Consider the following 20210-nt stretch of genomic DNA (forward strand, 5'->3'; position numbering starts at 1 on the left):
ATGTTAGGAGATCCATGACTACCACTTCCACACTGCATCCCCAGGCTGCAGGTTTGTTTGGTGGCCATGAGGCTGCAGGTCTGTTTGGTGGCCATAAGGCTGCTGGTTTGTTTGGTGGCCATGAGGCTGCAGGTCTGTTTGGTGGCCATGAGGCTGCAGGTCTGTTTGGTGGCCATAAGGCTGCTGGTTTGTTTGGTGGCCATGAGGATGCTGGTTTGTTTGGTGGCCATGAGGATGCTGGTTTGTTTGGTGGCCATGAGGCTGCAGGTTTGTTTGGTGGCCATGAGGCTGCTGGTTTGTTTGGTGGCCATGAGGATGCTGGTTTGTTTGGTGGCCATGAGGATGCTGGTTTGTTTGGTGGCCATGAGGCTGCAGGTTTGTTTGGTGGCCATGAGGATGCTGGTTTGTTTGGTGGCCATGAGGATGCTGGTTTGTTTGGTGGCCATGAGGATGCTGGTTTGTTTGGTGGCCATGAGGATGCTGGTTGGTTTGGTGGCCATGATGATGCTGGTTTGTTTGGTGGCCATGATGATGCTGGTTTGTTTGGTGGCCATAATGATGCTGGTTTGTTTGGTGGCCATGAGGCTGCTGGCTGGTTTGGTGGCCATGATGATGCTGGTTTGGTGGCCATGATGATGCTGGTTGGTTTGGTGGCCATGAGAATGCTGGTTGGTTTGGTGGCCATGAGGCTGCTGGCTGGTTTGGTGGCCATGAGGCTGCTGGCTGGTTTGGTGGCCATGAGGCTGCTGGCTGGTTTGGTGGCCATGAGGATGCTGGTTGGTTTGGTGGCCATGAGAATGCTGGTTGGTTTGGTGGCCATGAGGCTGCTGGTTGGTTTGGTGGCCATAAGGCCTTTCGTTGGCTTTGAGACTTTAGTATGGGGAATGCATGTTTGTAGTTTTCCTTTGTGTATGTTTATTTTTGTCACCATCCGAACAAATAATAATCCACTTGGACTGGCCAACCAAGAGGTCAAGAAGGAGCTGGCTCTGGACCTGAGGCAAGGTTGTTGTCTCCTGGGTACATGCATTCAACACCTGGTCGCATACGCTTACCTCACACATTTATGCACACATCACATCAGGTTACATACCATGTAGCAAGGCCTAAGACCCCCAGACGAGTGCAGCAAAATAAAATCATTGGGCTAGTTACTGGTGTCGTACCATATGGGGGCTCGTCCGGGATGAATGTTAACAGATGTTAGCGTTTGTGGTTCACCTTCGTCACTAAGGAAAAGCATTTCCTGGGAACCACTGCTCTGTGTGCGTATGTGTGCGTATATGTGCGTATGTGTGTGCATGTGTGTGTGTGTGTGTGCACACAAGTAGGTCCTGGGGAAGCAGACAGCTGGCAATGATATGTCTGGAGCCCATCAACTACCTGCAGAAGGACAGAGTTAAGGGATGACTGCAGGACCCACTCAGACCTCTAGAACAAAGCACGTCTGTACAGCAAACCTATGTGTATAACTGACCTCTATCTTAACTGTGTGAAGTCATCTGAAATTGTAATACAAATCATGGAATCGGTAACATTTTAATATATATTTATACAATAATTAGGATAATCACTTGAACTATGTGTCCATCGAAAATAACAGGTTTGTTCTTCAGTCATATATATACAATATAATATATAAACAATATATAATATATAAACAATAATACAATATATAAACAATAATTACTGACTTCTATCATATAAATGCACACACACACACTCACACACTGTTGTGCACACGCACACACACTGCTGTGCACACGCACACACAAGCGCGTGCAGGAAAAACACAGTCACAGATAAACATGGGTGAACACACACAGTGTGAGAGACCACACTGTCACCACCTCTTATAACTACCAGACAGATGGAGGTGGGATGGAGAAAATAATTGCCTCTCTCGCAAAACACAAAGGACCACATGACCAGCCATCAGTCATCACATCAAAACCAATCCAAGGACGGTTATTAAGTCCTGACCAAAACCCAACCATGCAACCATGAACGCACAACCAAATAATAACTCAGTAACAAGTCTGTCTCAATACAGCACAGTGTGAGTCACTCCTCGTCCCTCTGTTGGTCATTAGTTCTATAAAAGTACTTTCTCTCATTAGTGGTGAATTTAGGATCTCAGGAGCCATGATAGATCCTCCTCCCTGTCCCTGCAGGCGGGGCTGGAATAAAACACTATTCTTGGCTTGGTGGGTGAATCACCACAGAATGGGTAAGGCTGAGTGAACACTCACAACCAGTCTTGTAGCAAGCTGCTGGCTGCATTATTGGACATTTGTCCAAGGTAGTTTCAAGTACGGAGCAGAAGTGATCGTTCATCCACGAGAGGGCAAGTGATTTGATGTGCCGATTGTTTAAAAAAATGTCATGACTAATTAGAATTCCATGGTGCTCTGAGACATTAATAATGTAGCAATGAGCATGTTTACAGGCACAATAATAATTACATTTGAATGAAACTGATTATGGCAATAGGAAGCGTATGGCAATAGTCAGGTCAAATGAAAGTAAGCATTCTCTGATTAAAATATCTGGTTTTCTAAGCAGTCATTCCATTTAGTTGGACATGTAAACAGCGTAAGTGGTGTTCCGGCAGCACAAGCCCCACTCTTATGGGTGAGTGAAGTGAGTTCAGAAAAACTGAAAATATGCATCTTGGAAATCATTTTGTGCATTTATTTAAGTTCCATCAGGTAGGCTGATTTCAGATGTGTCCATGTAAACAGGATTAAAATCATTCTTCTTGCAAAGCAAGACCACCTCCCTGCTGCAAAGCTGGCTCTCAAACACCAACACAGCCTCTTCCACTATAATTCCAGGGAGGTAAAGTCAACACCTATTTGATTATGCTCAGGGTTGGGTAGGTTACTATATAAATGTTATCCGTAACAGTTACTAGTTACCTGTCCAAAATTGTAATCAGTAACGTAACTTTTGGATTACCCAAACTCAGTAATGTAATCTGATTACTTTCAGTTACTTTTAGATTACTTTCCCCTTAAGAGATATTTGAAGAAGAGAAACATGAATATTATGAATTGAACAACATTTTGCAGGATAAATCAATGTTAGAGTTTACATAGCTGAACTTAAATTGATGTTGCATTTTTCCTTACGGGTTATGTAGGGTATATTAGGGTTTATCTTTACAATAGAAAATAAAGCCTGTCAGATTTACAGTCATTACAATTATTTAATACCCCTTGATTGACTGATTTGGCTAATTGCTTTGAGTTGAAAAATAAATTCTACTCTCATGGAATGGCATGCTTTGAGAACTACCAAAAAGTTATATTTGCTTGTGAAAAATGAATCCCACATTTGTTATCGGCCTGTTGTTTACATTTTTGTTGATGACACTTTAAATCTATCAAAAGTGCATGTGTGAGTTTGAGCATGTGTCCATTAGGCCTAGGGACATTATTTTTGAATCAGCATTAATTAGATTGAGCAATAAAAGCCACACTCGTGGTCTTTGTAAATGAAACTTGTTTCTGATAGTATGTGGAGCACAATACTATGGAGGTGTTTAGAAGGGAGGAATTGACTCAACCTTGTATTCCATAGGCTGGGATCCGCACTATGAAGTTGTTGCACTGTTTTCACTGGCTGTCCACTGGTCACAAAAGCAATGATTGATAGGCAGCTTAATGTGCTTCAATTCAAGCATTATTAGGTTAAAATACACATATACTGTACATTTGTGAACAGCCATACAAAACAACCAAAATCTTTAAGGCGCAAATAGCTAAATGAATAAAATAAAATGTTATTTGTCACATGCTTTGTAAACCACATGTAACGGCTGTCGTAGGTGGAAGAAGGAGAGGACCAAGGTGCAGCGTGGTACATGTTCATGATCTTTTAATTACACTGAACACTAGAACAAAAATAACAAAACGTCACAAACAAAACAGTCCTGTCTGGTACAGAGACAGAAAACAACTACCCACCACTCAAGGGCGAAAACAGGCTGCCTAAGTATGGTTCTCAATCAGAGACAACGATTGACAGCTGCCTCTGATTGGGAACCATACTAGGCCAAACACATAGAAATACAAACATAGAATAAAACAGAATGCCCACCCCAACTCACGGCCTGACCAACCTAAAATAGAGACATAAAAAAAGGAACTAAGGTCAGGACGTGACACCACAGGTATAGACTAACAGTGAAATGTTTACTTACGGGTCCTTCCCAACAATGCAGAGAGAAAGAAAAAACACATAGTAGAAAAATGTACAAATAATAACACAAGGAATGAATACACAATGAGTAACGATAACTTGGCTATATACAGAGGATTCCTGTTGGTTCCAGACCTGGTGCATTGTACCGCTTGCCATGCAGTAGCAGAGAGAAAAGTCTATAACATCGGTGGCAGGAGTCTTTGACAATTTTAGGACCTTCATCTGACACCGCTTGGTAAGCGGTCCTGGGTGGCAGGGATATCGGCCCCAGTGATGTACTGGGCCCTACGCACTACCCTCTGTAGTGTCTTGCGGTCGGATGCCTAGCAGTTGCCATACCAAGCCGTGATGCAGCCAGTCGAGATGCTGTCAATGGCGCAGCTATAGAACTTTTTGAGGATCTGAGGGCCCATGCTGAATCTTTTCAGCCTTATGAGGGGGAAGAGGCGTGGTCGTGCCCTCTTCACGACTGTGTTGAAGTGTGTGGACCATGATAGTTCCTTAGTGTTGTGGACACCGAGGAACTTGAAGCTCACAACCTGCTCCACAACAGCCCCATCGATGTGGATCGGGCCTTCCTGTAGTCCACGATCAGCCCCGTTTTGAGAATCAGCATGGCGGATGTTTTGTTGCCTACCCTCACCACCTGGGGGCAGCTGGTCAGGAAGTCCAGGATCCAGTTGCAGAGGGAGGTTTTTAATCCCAGGGTCCTTAGCATAGTGATGGTGGGCACAATGGTGTTGAAAGCTGAGCTATAGTCAAATTGGATGTATAATCTTTGCATGACAACAACAGTCACACCATTAGAAGACATAGCTTGGACTGTAGCCTACAAAGCCTATTCCTGTTCTTTTCCCACAATCTATCAAATGCATTTGGTGAGTCATCATAGTGGTCTCTGACTTGTGGTCAGACTCGCTCAGGCGGAACCAAACTTAATTTTGCACCTTTTTTCAATGCTGATTTGAGTATCATCGAGAAAACAGAAAGGTGTCATAATGTATGTTTTCAGAGACATCGTTTCTGAATTTTAAAGTAATCCTAGAAGAAATCTAGTTCTAGTTTTTCAAAAGTATTTGTAATCTGATTACAATAATTTAGCTGATAACGTGACAGATTACAGTTACAGTTTTTCTGTAATCGGTTACATGTAATACAGTGGGGCAAAAAAGTATTTAGTCAGCCACCAATTGTGCAAGTTCTCCCACTTAAAAAGATGAGAGAGGCCTGTAATTTTCATCATAGGTACACTTCAACTATGACAGACAAAATGAGAAAAAAAAAATCCAGAAAATCACATTGTAGGATTTTTTATGAATTTATTTGCAAATTATGGTGGAAAATAAGTATTTGGTCACCTACAAACAAGCAAGATTTCTGGCTTTCACAGACCTGTAACTTCTTCTTTAAGAGGCTCCTCTGTCCTCCACTCGTTACCTGTATTAATGGCACCTGTTTGAACTTGTTATCAGTATAACAGACACCTGTCCACAGCCTCAAACAGTCACACTCCAAACTCCACTATGGCCAAGACCAAAGACACCAGAAACAAAATTGTAGACCTGCACCAGGCTGGGAAGACTGAATCTGCAATAGGTAAGCAGCTTGGTTTGAATAAATCAACTGTGGGAGCAATTATTAGGAAATGGAAGACATACAAGACCACTGATAATCTCCCTCGATCTGGGGCTCCACGGAAGATCTCACCCCGTGGGGTCAAAATGATCACAAGAAGAATGAGCAAAAATCCCAGAACCACACGGGGGGAGCTAGTGAATGACCTGCAGAGAGCTGGGACCAAAGTAACAAAGCCTACCATCAGTAACACACTACGCTGCCAGGGACTCAAATCCTGCAGTGCCAGACGTGTCCCCCTGCTTAAGCCAGTACATGTCCAGGCCCGTCTGAAGTTTGCTGGAGAGCATTTGGATGATCCAGAAGAAGATTGGGAGAATGTCATATGGTCAGCTGAAACCAAAATATAACTTTTTGGTAAAAACTCAACTCGTCGTGTTTGGAGGACAAAGAATAATGAGTCGCATCCAAAGAACACCATACCTACTGTGAAGCATGGGGGTGGAAACATCATACTTTGGGGCTGTTTTTCTGCAAAGGGACCAGGACGACTGATCCGTGTAAAGGGAAGAATGAATAGGGCCATGTATCGTGAGATTGAGTGAAAACCTCCTTCCATCAGCAAGGGCATTGAAGATGAAACGTGGCTGGGTCTTTCAGCATGACAATGATCCCAAACACACCGCCCGGGCAACGAAGGAGTGGCTCCGTAAGAAGCATTTCAAGGTCCTGGAGTGGCCTAGCCAGTCTCCAGATCTCAACCCCATAGAAAATCTTTGGAGGGAGTTGAAAGTCCGTGTTTGCCCAGGAACAGCCCCAAAACATCAATGCTCTAGAGGAGATCTGCATGGAGAGATGGGCCAAAATACCAGCAACAGTGTGTGAAAACCTTGTGAAAACCTTGTGACCTCATTGCCAACAAAGGGTATTTAATAAAGTATTGAGGTAAACTTTTGTTATTGACCAAATACTTATTTTCCACCATACTTTGCAAATAAATTCATTAAAAATCCTACAATGTGATTTTCTGGATTTTTTTCTAATTTTGTCTGTCATAGTTGAAGTGTACATATGATGAAAATTACAGGCCTCTCTCATCTTTTTAAGTGGGAGAACTTGCACAATTGGTGGCTGACTAAATACTTTTGCCTCACTTTATGTGCATACAGTGCATTCCGAAAATATTCAGACCCTTTGACTTTTTCCACATTTTGTTACATTATAGCCTTTTTCTAAAATAGATTAAATAAAAACATTTCCTCATCAATCTACACACAATAACCCATAATGGCAAACGAAAACAGGTTTTTAGAAATACCTTATATACATAATCATTCAGACCCTTTGCTATGAGACTTGAAATTGAGCTCAGGTGCATCCTGTTTCCATTGATCATTCTTGAGATGTTTCTACAACTTGATTGGGGTACACCTGTGGTAAGTTCAATTGATTGGACATGATTTAGAAAGGCACACTGTCTGTATAAGGTCCCACAGTTGACTGTGCATGTCAGAGCAAAACACAAGCCGTGAGGCCAAAGGAATTATTCGTAGAGCTCCGAGACAGGATTGTGTCGAGATCTGGGGAAGGGTATGAAAACATTTATGCAGCATTGATGGTCCCCAAGAACACTGTGGCATCCATCATTCTTAAATGGAAGAAGTTTGGAACCACCAAAACTCTTCCTAGAACTGGTCACCCGGCCAAACTGAGCAATCGGGGAAGAAGGGCCTTGGTCAGGGAGGTGACCAAGAACCCGATGGTCTCTCTGACAGAGCTCCAGAGTTCCTCTGTGGTGATGGGAGAACGTTCCAGAAGGACAACCATCTCTGCAGCATTCCACCAATGAGGCCTTAATGGTAGAGTGGCCAAACGGAAGCCACTCCTCAGTAAAAGGCAAATGTCAGCCCGCTTGAAGTTTGCCAAAAGGCACCTAAAGGACTCTAAGACGATGAGAAACAAGATTCTCTGGTCTGATGAAACCAAGATTGAACTCTTTGGCCTGAATGCCAAGCGTCACGCTTGGAGAAAACCTGGCACCATCCCTACGGTAAAGCATGGTGGTGGCAGCGTCATGGTGTGGGGACTGGGAAAATAGTCAGGATCGAGGGAAAGATGAATGGAGCAAAGTACAGAGAGATCCTTGGATGAAAACCTGCTCCAGAGCGCTCAGGACCTCAGACTGGGGCAAAGGTTCACCTTCCAACAGGACAATGACCCACACAGCCAAGAGGATCTGCAGAGAAGAATGGGAGAAGCTTGCCAGATACAGATGTGCCAAGCTTGTAGTGTCATACCCAAAAAGCCTTGAGGCTGTAATCGCTGTTAAAGGTGCTTCAACAAAGTACTGAGTAAAAGGTCTGAATACTTAAGATAACAGTGATATTTACGTTTTTTTTATACATATATAATGTTGCAAAAAAAATATTTTACCTGTTTTTGCTTTGTCATTATGGAGTATTGTGTGTAGATTGATGAGGGGGAAACAATTGAATCAATTTTAGAATAAGGCTGTAACGTAACAAAATGTGGAAAAGTGAATACTTTCCTGCACTGTATGTGCATATGGATTATATGTAACAGATTACATGTAATGCATTCCTCCCCAACCTTGATTATGCTGGACAGGTTCACTCAGAACACACAGGCAGCAAGGGACAGTCAGTTTTCTCTCAACCTATGACCTCCTTTGTGTCCAAAGTTTCAGGCAACTCCCTTAGCAATGTAAAATGCCCCAGCATAAGTCTATCTCTACACACCAAGGGCTGCCCTGAAAACCCTTCTATCTACATTTTTGTCAATTTGGATCATTTTACATAAATTGAAAGTAGTCATTGCCATGCATATGTTGAAAATGTTTTATGGCTCAAGGATCAATTAAAAACATCCGAAACACCGTGTCAACTTCCAAGACACAATGGTATTAGATCTGAAAACAACTGCAAAAAATGGACTTTTTGGAGATACTAGGTTTTTTCTTTGCACACCTGCCTCCCCCACACCCAACGTCCCAGACAGGCAAAGAGAATTCCTGACACAAAGCTGATTTATTCGCATCAACCTGGTCCCATGGAGGTATCAGAGCTGCTGTTCACAGTGTAATGTATACACAAATCAAAGTTTCCATTGACAAGTTTGCTTAGGACCAAAGAGGAGCGAAATGACGAACCAAAGAGGAGTGAAATGACAGACCAAAGAGGAGAGAAAGGACAGACCAAAGAGGAGAGAAAGGATAGACCAAAGAGAAGAGAAAGGATAGACCAAAGAGGAGAGAAAGGACAGACCAAAGAGGAGAGAAAGGATAGACCAAAGAGGAGAGAAAGGACAGACCAAAGAGGAGAGAAAGGATAGACCAAAGAGAAGAGAAAGGATAGACCAAAGAGGAGAGAAAGGACAGACCAAAGAGGAGAGAAAGGACAGACCGAAGAGAAGGATAAGAGCGTCTGCTAAATGACTTAAATGTAATGTAAATGTAAGAGAAAGGATAGACCAAAGAGGAGAGAAAGGACAGACCAAAGAGGAGAGAAAGGACAGACCAAAGAGGAGAGAAAGGACAGACCAAAGAGGAGAGAAAGGACAGACCAAAGAGGAGAGAAAGGACAGACCAAAGAGAAGAGAAAGGACAGACCAAAGAGGAGAGAAAGGACAGACCAAAGAGGAGAGAAAGGACAGACCAAAGAGGAGAGAAAGGACAGACCAAAGAGGAGAGAAAGGACAGACCGAAGAGAAGAGAAAGGATAGACCAAAGAGGAGAGAAAGGACAGACCAAAGAGGAGAGAAAGGACAGACCAAAGAGGAGAGAAAGGACAGACCAAAGAGGAGAGAAAGGACAGACCAAAGAGGAGAGAAAGGACAGACCAAAGAGGAGAGAAAGGACAGACCAAAGAGGAGAGAAAGGACAGACCGAAGAGAAGAGAAAGGATAGACCAAAGAGGAGAGAAAGGACAGACCAAAGAGGAGAGAAAGACAGACCAAAGAGGAGAGAAAGGATAGACCAAAGAGGAGAGAAAGGACAGACCAAAGAGGAGAGAAAGGATAGACCAAAGAGGAGAGAAAGGACAGACCAAAGAGGAGAGAAAGGACAGACCAAAGAGGAGAGAAAGGACAGACTGAAGAGAAGAGAAAGGATAGACCAAAGAGGAGAGAAAGGACAGACCAAAGAGGAGAGAAAGGACAGACCGAAGAGAAGAGAAAGGATAGACCAAAGAGGAGAGAAAGGACAGACCGAAGAGGAGAGAAAGGACAGACCGAAGAGAAGAGAAAGGACAGACCAAAGAGGAGAGAAAGGACAGACCAAAGAGGAGAGAAAGGATAGACCAAAGAGGAGAGAAAGGACAGACCAAAGAGGAGAGAAAGGACAGACCAAAGAGGAGAGAAAGGATAGACCAAAGAGGAGAGAAAGGACAGACCAAAGAGGAGAGAAAGGACAGACCAAAGAGGAGAGAAAGGACAGACCAAAGAGGAGAGGAAGACAGACCAAAGAGGAGAGAAAGGACAGACCAAAGAGGAGAGAAAGGATAGACCAAAGAGGAGAGAAAGAGAGGCCAGAGGAAATATGGCACCACATTTAGTTTCAATTTCTCTCTTGAAATAGCCTGCAGGCAGGTCTGATTATATATGATATCATCATTTATTGGCTGCCACTGACCCTTGGTCCTTGGCTGCAGGCACAGTTGTTTGACTGTCATGTATTGTGAACTTGATCGCATTTCTAAAGAAATAGATTTGTAAAAAATTACTTTTTCCAGACAGACAGAAGGATTCTGTGAACATTTTCTTTGAAAAACTTTCAACTTTGTTTGCACATCTGATGTCCAAGTATGCACCTTGAAAGTGTGTCCATAGTTATGAGAAATGAAGTGTATCCATAAATCATAAGTCTTTAGTCCCAACTTAATTACCTCATAGTTTTGCTACCTTTTTACTTCCTCGGACTATTACCTGCTCTTTGTCATTCGGAGTAGCCTTCTGTAGAAATTATCCAAGGTAGAGTCCGGTCAGTCACATTATGCACAAACCACAAAACCTCACTTCCCCAATATTTTGCATGTAAACTAACTGTAGCGGCTCAAACACAGCAACAACAGAAAAAAACTCAGTCTTTGTCGATTCAGAAGAACAACAATAGCTGACAGGAGAGCTTGCAAGCATTTCACTGTACTGTTTACATTTCACTGAATCCTGTGCATATGACAAATCATTTTTTCTTTGACAATAGACAATGCTGCAAGGACAAGCCCTTTTCTCTCTAATGACATATATTCCAAATCTATCTTCGCACCAGACTGGTTTATACATCAAACTTAATGAAACTTTTCAGAAGTACAATGAGAGTCTGATTTTTCATTCTCAGTCGTGTGATTGAGTCACTATTTAGCTCACGCTTCAGCAGACAGAAGTTACAACTGTGAAATCTGTCACTTCTTTTTATTGAGCAAAATACAGTATCACTTCTGCTATTTTCAAGTTGGTTACGTTGATCAGTAGGTCTATTGTTATTGAGTCATAAACTACAAATGGCAACACAGCCTAGCAACCCACATCAACACAACCTTTGGGTAATGATTAACATGATCACACCAGGGAGTGTAACGAATGACGTGAACCAGTAGGACTCTTGCGGATAGACAATGACAAGAACTGACACGATTCCCTTTTCTGAACATTTGTTTGAGTTGCACAGCCCTTGTCCAACACTCTCTGGTTCAAACATACAGTGAGCTGAGAGGGAACAAAGGTTCATGTGTGTCATTAATCATTCACACATCTCTATTGTTAGCATGTTGCCGTAGATTTTGGTTGTCAATCATTTCTATACGCTATGCAAGTTTGTTGTAGGCAAATTGTTTTACATTTTTGCATACAAAGGCCATACCCAAATCTAACTGCCTGTAGCTCAGGACCTGAAGCAAGGATATGCATATTTGAAAGGAAACACTTTGAAGTTTGTAGAAATGTGAAATTAATTTAGGAGAATATAACACATTAGATCTGGTAAAAGATAATACAAAGAAAAACATGAGTTTTCAATTATTATTTTTTGTCCCATCAACTTTGAAATGCAATAGAAAGGCCATCATATCACTTAGGAGTCCAGGCACCCTTTAGATTTTGGCCACTAGACGGCAGCAGTGTATGTGCAAAGTTTTAGACTGATCCAATGAACCATTGCATTACTGTTCAAAATGTTGTGTCAAGTCTGCCCAAATGTGCCTTACTGGTTTATTGATACATTTTAAGTACATAACTGTGCACTCAAACAATAGCATGGTATTATTTCACTGTAATAGCTACTGTAAATTGGACACTGCAGTTAGATTAACAATAATTTAAGCTTTCAGCCCATATAAGATATGTCTATGTCCTGGGAAATGTTCTTGTTACTTACAATGTCATGCTAATCACATTAGCGCACGTTAACTCAACCATCCTGAGGGTGGGTCACCGATCCCATAGAGGTTTTAATGAAAGGCATCTAACAGAAGTAAATTAATCCACAAACACGAATATCAGTTTTTATATATCTTAAATGAATGTGTTTTCATGAATTTGAGGATATAATCGTCAAGCCCATTCAAAAGCAGACAGAATGAAGTGTCTATGGATGCTTCCGAAATGGCACCCTATTCCCTATATAGTGCACTACTGGACATTTTGAATGCACCCTATGTCTGCACCTGAAAGATGGTACACTTCAATGGAGAAGGTCCCCTGTCCTGTACACAAACTTTCTCTGATTACCTCTCCCTATTCTATGGGCTTCTAAGAAAAGGTCAACATCATAATGAAAGATCAGTTCTTGAGTTGAGTCCCCTTCCAACTCCAGTCTTTTAAAAATACCTAAACCAGCAGTTCTCAATTCTCTCCTCAGAGAACCCCAGCTGTTCCAGAGCTACCACACCTGATTCAACAACACCTATGGAATTTTAACAGTAGATGTCTAACCAGAATAAATATCTCTCTCTGGTTTTTCAAAGGGTTCTTTGTAGAACCTTTGAGATTGAGAAAGGTTCTTAATTTAATATAACCATTCTCCATAAAGGCTCTATAAATAACCATTAAAAAGGGTTCTTCATAGCACCAAAAAATGTTGTAATGATAGCGGAATCCCTTTTGGTGCTATGTAGAACTTTAAAAAAAGTTATTTTTAAAACCTTAGGAAAGGTTTCTTTATAGCACCATAATAGTTCCATTTATAACCTTGTGAACATGGTTCTTTATAGAACCTTCAAAAAAGGGATCTATATAGTACCAAAATAGGATACACTATCGTTATGAGCCAAATAACTGTTATTTGACTCTATATACTGTAGAACCGTTTGTTTTTAGTGTGCAGTCCACATAGCACTTCAGCAGGTCATCAACCATCTGGCAGTTAGTGAGCCAACTAGCAGTACAACAAGAGAACATGTCGAACAACCAAGAAAGAAGTGGTCAACATGAATATAAGATCACAAATCCTTTGCAATTGCCAGAATCTATATTGCTGCTAGTGCCTTTGGCCCAAAGGAATGGTTATACATACCATGTTGCCAGATTAGACATTCATATTGTATTTGCATCAGAATCCAAAAATCTGTATTTTTTATTTCTACGAAATCGACACGATCAATCATTAACTCAGCTTCCCACTGCACACTTTAATAGCTACAAGTGATAAACTGTGTGTCCTTGCCTGTAGAATCCTCATCTGCAATAATAGTTGATTTACAGTGTTATAGGAATAACTACATATCTTCCACATGTCTGAAGCAAAAGACATCAGCAAATGTTCTGCCAACGTTCTGCAATTGTTCTTCTTCCAAGCTCTCAGTCATTGATTTGAAAATAAACTCTTCATTCTCTAGAAATGAAATGGATCTTTTCAACCATATGTGGAGAATCAAGATTACCAACGTGCTGGAGTTTCTTATTCAGTAAACAGTATTTTCTCCATGCAATATGATAGTGTGTCAGTCATTGACCGGTTCTGGAAAAGTGGGAGTGAAGGTTCCTGAGAATGTGGCCTATTCCTCATCCAATGTGAAGAAGACCACCTTTATCGAGTAGATCGTATCCAAAATATAGATCACCAGGTTGATCACGGTCATGAACGTCACCACAACCAGATTGTCCCAGGGACAGGGGAACACGGAACGGGCCGGGGGTTGTTCTCGAAACTATACAGCGGCCAGATGACCGTGGCAGTCATGTACATCATGGTGGCCAGAATGTTATAGACCGTGAGCAGTTTGTCAAACGAGAAGGGGAAGAGCGACAGCAGCTGACCGACGGTGAGGAAGATGATGACGAGTGCGAAGATGAAGCAGAGGGAATAAACCGCCACGCACCACTGCAGTCCCGGATGAAACAAAAACCTTGCCGGATCCAGCGACGTAAAGATAATACAGGCCAGCAGAGTCTCCAGGATCTTGAGGAGGCCCGGGACAGTGGACAGGAAGCCACTGATCTCACCACCGGGCCGGAGGCGGGCCAACACCACCTCGCCGACATACACTCCGAGACAGAGTAGGGAGCTGACGGTGGCGGCAATCTGGCGGTAGCAGGTGGGGCAGGTGAAGAAGGTAGGGTAGATGATGGAGGAGGTGAAACACATTAGTGCGGCCAGCACGGCGAAGGACGTGGTGAAGTCATCCCAGGAGATGGGCACCTTGAGATGAGGAGGAGGGGAGATGTGAGGAAAGGTCTAGGGCCAAAAGTTTTCCTGAAAAATATGTTTTCCTGAAAAACATGCAACTGCTACTACTGCTTTACAATAGAAATAGACATTTGAAATATATAAGACAGATACACATAAGCTACGATACACGTGAGCCACAAATTCCCCTCCCACCAATCTATTCCATCAAATCCAGACAGTAAACATCCCCCACCTTGGCGCTGAAGCGGGTGAACTCCATGATGAGGATGAAGAGGGAGAAGAAGCAGCAGAAGCACCAGGTGAACATGCACCAGTCCCAGTGTGTGGAGAACACATGGCCTGCCGAGGCCACCAGACTGAAGGAGATACAGGTGAGGACCACCTCCAACATACGGATGATGCCCACCGGCAGGGTGAGAGACCTCAGGTCCACGTTCACCATGTTGAGATACTGTTGAAGGATCTATCTAGGGACTGGGTGACTGTTCACTCACCAAGGGTTCCTTGACTTTTTGTTTTCCTCTCTCTTTCTTCTGGCTAATGTTCTTCTTTCTGTCTCTCTCCTTTGCTCTCTTTTACCAAATGCACATATTTCACATTTGAATGAATCACTGATTCAATGAACTGTGTTCATTTCCTGTTGCCTCTTAAAGACTTACATTCTCCTCTTCATGGAAGCTCATCCAGTAATTTTCTGCTGTGTCACTTTCTTTTCTCCGCTGTGTCACATTGACATCTCCACTCCTCCTCCCTCTCCTACCGTCTTTGTCTCTCTGTGCATCCCCCTGCCGACTAAGGACCTTCCAGTAAAGCACTACAATTCCAAGGGAGGTAAGACCTTCTCTCATTCCTGCCTTATCCAAGTCTCCTTCCCCATGTTGTGGAGACCAGAGCATGCCTGTGTCAAGCCAAACTCCTGTGTTTATGATGGTGTGTAAGCCCATAGAAATAGAGTGAATAGAACGGGCCTCCTCCTTCATGTCAATGATTGCAGCCATTGCGAGTGTACCCATAGGCTAGGTTGAAGATAACAGAGGTTAGGATAGCTTAATAATTAAATGCAAAAGCATTCTAAAATAAACAAATTCATTGCACCAGCGCCTGAATGAAAATGACTGGGGAGAGAATGGTAGCAGTACAGAAAGTTCACCATCAAAGGGGAAAATAAATAAAACGGAGGTGAATTTCAGACTATTACTCAGCAAACAAATAGATTAACTGTTTTACTGTCATTTTATTCATTTAACCATTTTTAAAGTTGTCTACAGCCGCTGGTCATGTTTTCAATGCTAATCCTATAACCGATAGGTTGGTAGATCAAATTCCCGAGGTGACAAGGTAAAAATCTGTTGTTCTGCCCCTGAACAAGGCAGTTAACCCACTGTTCCTAGGCCGTCATTGTGAATTTGTTCTTAACTGACTTGCCTAGTTAAATAAAGGTTAAATTAAAAAACATTTCAATAAACATTCTTGGAAATAATTACCTTGGAAATAATTGCATCACAATACCAGGCAGCCTTTGCGAGTGCACCCATGAGTTTAGAGGTTCCAAGCCCGTTCTGCTCATTCTATTTCTATCGTGTATCCTGCCTTCTTTTGGCTTAATTGCACGTTTTACGACCCAGACTCAAGGCACTCATTGGAAGCCGGTCCAGTCTTATCTGGCTCGCCCACGCCACACATGATGGACTCTGGTCTCTGTCAAAGGTAAACTTCAACACTGACCCAATCCCTGGGAGTGGGACCATATCAGACCTGGGTTCAAGTAAGATTTGAAATCTTTAAAATACTTTGAGCATTTGATTGAGTCTACTTGGAAAGACAGTGGAGTTTGCACCTTTGAGACTATTCTATTGGATCCATTGTGTCAGGTAAGCTCAATCAAGCACAACTACAGCATTTGAAAGATGTCTGATACTATTTGCACCCAGCTCTGGTCCAAGTGCACATCCCCCAACCAGGGAACCCTTGGCTTTTGAAGTGATCTCACATTTGTTCAGTTTAATGTTCCTAACTTGACTTAAGCTCTTTTTTGACACTTGATGGCTATTGACTAATATCCTCATCCATGTTCTTGAGAAAGGGAGAGAAAGAGATGGGGGAAGGGGGAGTGGTAGGCAAAGGATTTGTAGAGGAACTATTCTGTTTCCACTGAAAATGGAAATCGAATAATGTTCTGGTTGATAAAGATAATATGATATCAAATCAAACTTTATTTGTCACATGAGCCGAATACAACAAGTGTAGACCTGAAATGCTTACTTACTTATATGCATACTACTGACCCAGTTCAGAGTGTACCATACCAACTTTGAATGTAACACTCTAGATTTTTGGAATCATTTACAAAATGTATTGCATTTGGATTCACTGGTGCCACTAGGGCAGTTTAACATAATAATGAAAAATGACTCTACTGCCAATGTTTGTCTATGGAGAATGCATGGTTATGTCAACAGCAGCAGCTGTCTCAGCTGAAGGATCCCTTTAAATATTGTCAGTGCATTGCCTAACTCCCTCTCACTGTTATATACCCTCATATTCTTCCTCCTTCTCCTCTCTCTATATACTTCTCCTTCTATCTCACTCTCCCTCTTCTCTTTCTCTATTTCTCTCTCTTTCTCTCCCACTCTCACTTCTCCCTCTCTCTATATCTGCCTCATCCATTTTTCACTTTTACCTCCCTCTTGATCTGTGCCAAGGAGACAGCAGCAACATAACTTCATTTCTCTTTTGAACAAATCAATAATCCCTGTCAAAGGTTGCAAGACAGAAGAAAAGATGTGGCCATAAAAGACCTTGACTTCATTTCCATAATCAGATCAGGAACCTCCATCATTCTGTTGGCTTCTGTTTTGGGACAATGATTCTTCATTCGTCACTTAACTTAATTTCTCTCATGAAGAAAGGAATAACCCCTGCCATATGTATCACAAAGCAAAGTGTGGGCATGAGAGACCTTGACATCATTACCATAAACAGATCACCAACCACAATTATTCTGCTGTCTTTTTAGAAATTATAATTAGTTTAGCAGCCTCAGAATGGCCCAATGTTCCCTATCAAATCGAATCTGTGGTAAGCCACGGTCCGTGAGGGATTCAGATGCTGCCTGTGTAAGAGAGTGATGTCATCCAGGTGGGACGGAGCGGAGTGTGATTGAGACTTGCCTCGCTGTCGGATTCCCCGCCGCACTCAGCAAACACAGAAAGAGACATGAAAGCAAAGCCCTGGGCTGGACCTCGACATCCCATGCCATTTCATCCAATAGGCCTCTCATAGCAGACATACCCTAGCAAATAGAGAGAGGGAGGGAGCGTTGCTGAATGTCCTTTAACAGTGTTGTAGAAAGAGAATAGGTGTTAAGCAAATGTTTTCTTTATTTTATTGTTATATAACATTATTAAAACAATTTGGTCACGTCAGCTAAATGTCAATAGTTATGTTTTACTTATTCAGATTCATGTTTGAGCTGAATTCTGTCATATCTGTCTGGATTGCATGTTTGTTAGGATTAGAGTAGGTACAGTAGACAGAGAGAGAGAGAGAGAGAGAGAGAGAGATGTGATAGCCGACAACTGCATAGCAGATCTGTTTTTATTTGGGCCATGACAAAGATGTAACATCGTTGGAGCTGTCAAATCAGTAAAACCAATGATCTGCTATGCAGTTGTGGGTTATCGGGGTTAACGCTGAACTGATTGAATCAAGGCCAGAGAGACAGAGATGAAATGGAGAACAGAATATGAGAATAAAATGAACATATCAAGAACAGCTCTTTGATCTTTCTATTCACTTTGATTACAGCCCATGTGGACTGCGTAGGGCGCACTGCATAGTTCCTTCTGTATTTTAAAAACGGGAAGACAAAATATACATTGAATCTACGTACGGATCCAAGCATTCAGAACATTCTTATCCACCTCATGGTTTGTGAATTGTGAATTATTATCCACCATACAGAGACATTCTCCCAATACGAATTAGTGTTCCAAAAAAACAGCATGGTTACAGTTTGCTGTATTTATACAAAAGCAAAGTTCAGTCTATTGTTTAAGATCCGGCACTGTGTTTCGGGGCCAGTTCTCAGGTTGGGTAAGGTGGGTGACCTTTGACCTTTGTCTTAAGCCGGGGTGACGAAGAACACCAGCCTGAAAGAGTAGACCGTGTCCACAATGTAAACCACAAGGTTGAAACAGGTCATGAACGCCACTACAACCTGGTTATCCCAGTAGCAGTTGCGGCCACACCCGCTGGGTCTGCTGTGGTTGTTCTGGAAGCTATAAAGAGGCCATATCACCACGCACGTCATGTACATCAGCACGGCCAGCACGTTGTAGCCCGTCAGCACCTTGTCGAACGGGAACGGGAAGAGCGACAGCAGGCGGCAGATAGTAAAGAGGATGATGATGAGGGCAAAGATGAAACATAGCGAATAGACCGCCACGCACCACTGGAGCCCTGGGAACCGCGAGTAGGAGCCATGGTCCAGAGAGATGAAGATGATGCAGGCCACGAAGGCCTCGAGGACCTTGAGGAGGCCCGGGATGGTGGAGAGAAAGCCGCTGATCTCGCCGGGTTTGGCCCGGATCAGGCCCACCTCCGTGCCGTACAAGAGGAAGGCCAGACAGGAAATGACGGTGGCGGCAATCTGCTTCCCGCAGGAGACACACGTGAAGAAGGTGGGGTAGATGATGGAGGCAGCCAGCACCTGTTAAAGCCCAAGACAATAGATGATGATGGTGGATGAATAACAGCAATGGAATTTAATAAACAACATCAGAGTTTGAAGACAATAACATGGAATGTCAGTGGACTTAATTGACTCATTAAAGTTGTCAAAGTTCTATGCGTATCACCTGATACTTCTACTTAATCTACTACCAATGTAGCTCCTACTCAATAAACCATTCCAAAATATTGGCAAAGCTACAGGAAGTCCAACGCACACCTTATTAATGGTTAAAGCCTTTCCTTTAATTGCATTTAGCCAATTTTCTCACTGATCTGACTAGAGGTGATATATGGACTACACTAGAGAAAAAGATAGATTAGCTGCCTTGCTGTTGTGACATACTGAAGATGAGATCATCACTTTGATCAATAACTTGTTCTAGTTCAGTGGAACTAGCAATTAGAAATGACTATTACTACAGTAATCAGTATCTGCTGGCGTCTATGTCTCAGTATAAGTTCATTCGCAATTAGTGTGAGAGTAAATGTACGCACACGACTAGCGATAGTTGCCATTATTGGATCAACCAACAACTCTAAGTGGTACTAAAATATTGCATGTTTCATTTAACCACTTTGTTCATGTACCGTATGATAACAACAACTGTCTGATCAAGGTCCAGGGCTGATACTCACTATATAAGGGCAAAATATATTTATAAAAAAGTAAGTAATCTGGGCCAGAACAGGAACCTAATTCCTGTTTCTGAAGTATGAAGCAGTGTGATGTACAAGTACACCTCCTCCAACAGAAGTCTAGTCTATGGCAGGGAAGATTGATGTGTCATTTCCCAAAAATCGCCTTTTAATTGATTTACAATTACACAAAAGTAAACTACACACATCCATCTCTACTCTAGTTTTCAATGCTTATATTGTCTCAAATGTAACTGTCACACATTGACACTAATATGTAGGTATGTTATCTGGATTCTACCCCTTATAGTCTAACCCAAAGACAAAAGACGCCGTGGACGTTACCCACCATGAGCGTGGACAGCATGGCAAAGGCGGTGGTGAAGTCGTCCCAGGAGATGGGCACCCGGGCATG

General features: G+C 42.5%; 1 protein-coding gene and 1 pseudogene across 1 annotated transcript in view; both read right to left on the reverse strand.

Moving 5' to 3' along the window:
• Positions 1-11194: 11194 nt before the first annotated feature.
• On the reverse strand, positions 11195-16151 carry LOC135529089 (myeloid-associated differentiation marker homolog; annotated as a pseudogene).
• Positions 16152-16618: 467 nt separating this feature from the next.
• LOC135529090 (myeloid-associated differentiation marker-like) overlaps positions 16619-20210 on the reverse strand; it is a 4220-nt gene continuing 628 nt past the window's right edge. Inside the window, exons 1-2 of the mRNA XM_064957995.1 lie at positions 20145-20210; positions 16619-19136 (exon numbers count right to left, since the gene is read on the reverse strand). The exon at positions 20145-20210 is cut by the window's right edge and continues 628 nt beyond it. Of these exons, the coding sequence (XP_064814067.1) occupies positions 18549-19136; positions 20145-20210 (654 nt within the window). The 3' untranslated portion in view covers positions 16619-18548. The remainder of the gene's footprint in view (positions 19137-20144) is intronic.

This window comes from Oncorhynchus masou, unplaced genomic scaffold (assembly GCF_036934945.1).
Source record: "Oncorhynchus masou masou isolate Uvic2021 unplaced genomic scaffold, UVic_Omas_1.1 unplaced_scaffold_1089, whole genome shotgun sequence".
Lineage (NCBI taxonomy): Eukaryota > Metazoa > Chordata > Actinopteri > Salmoniformes > Salmonidae > Oncorhynchus > Oncorhynchus masou.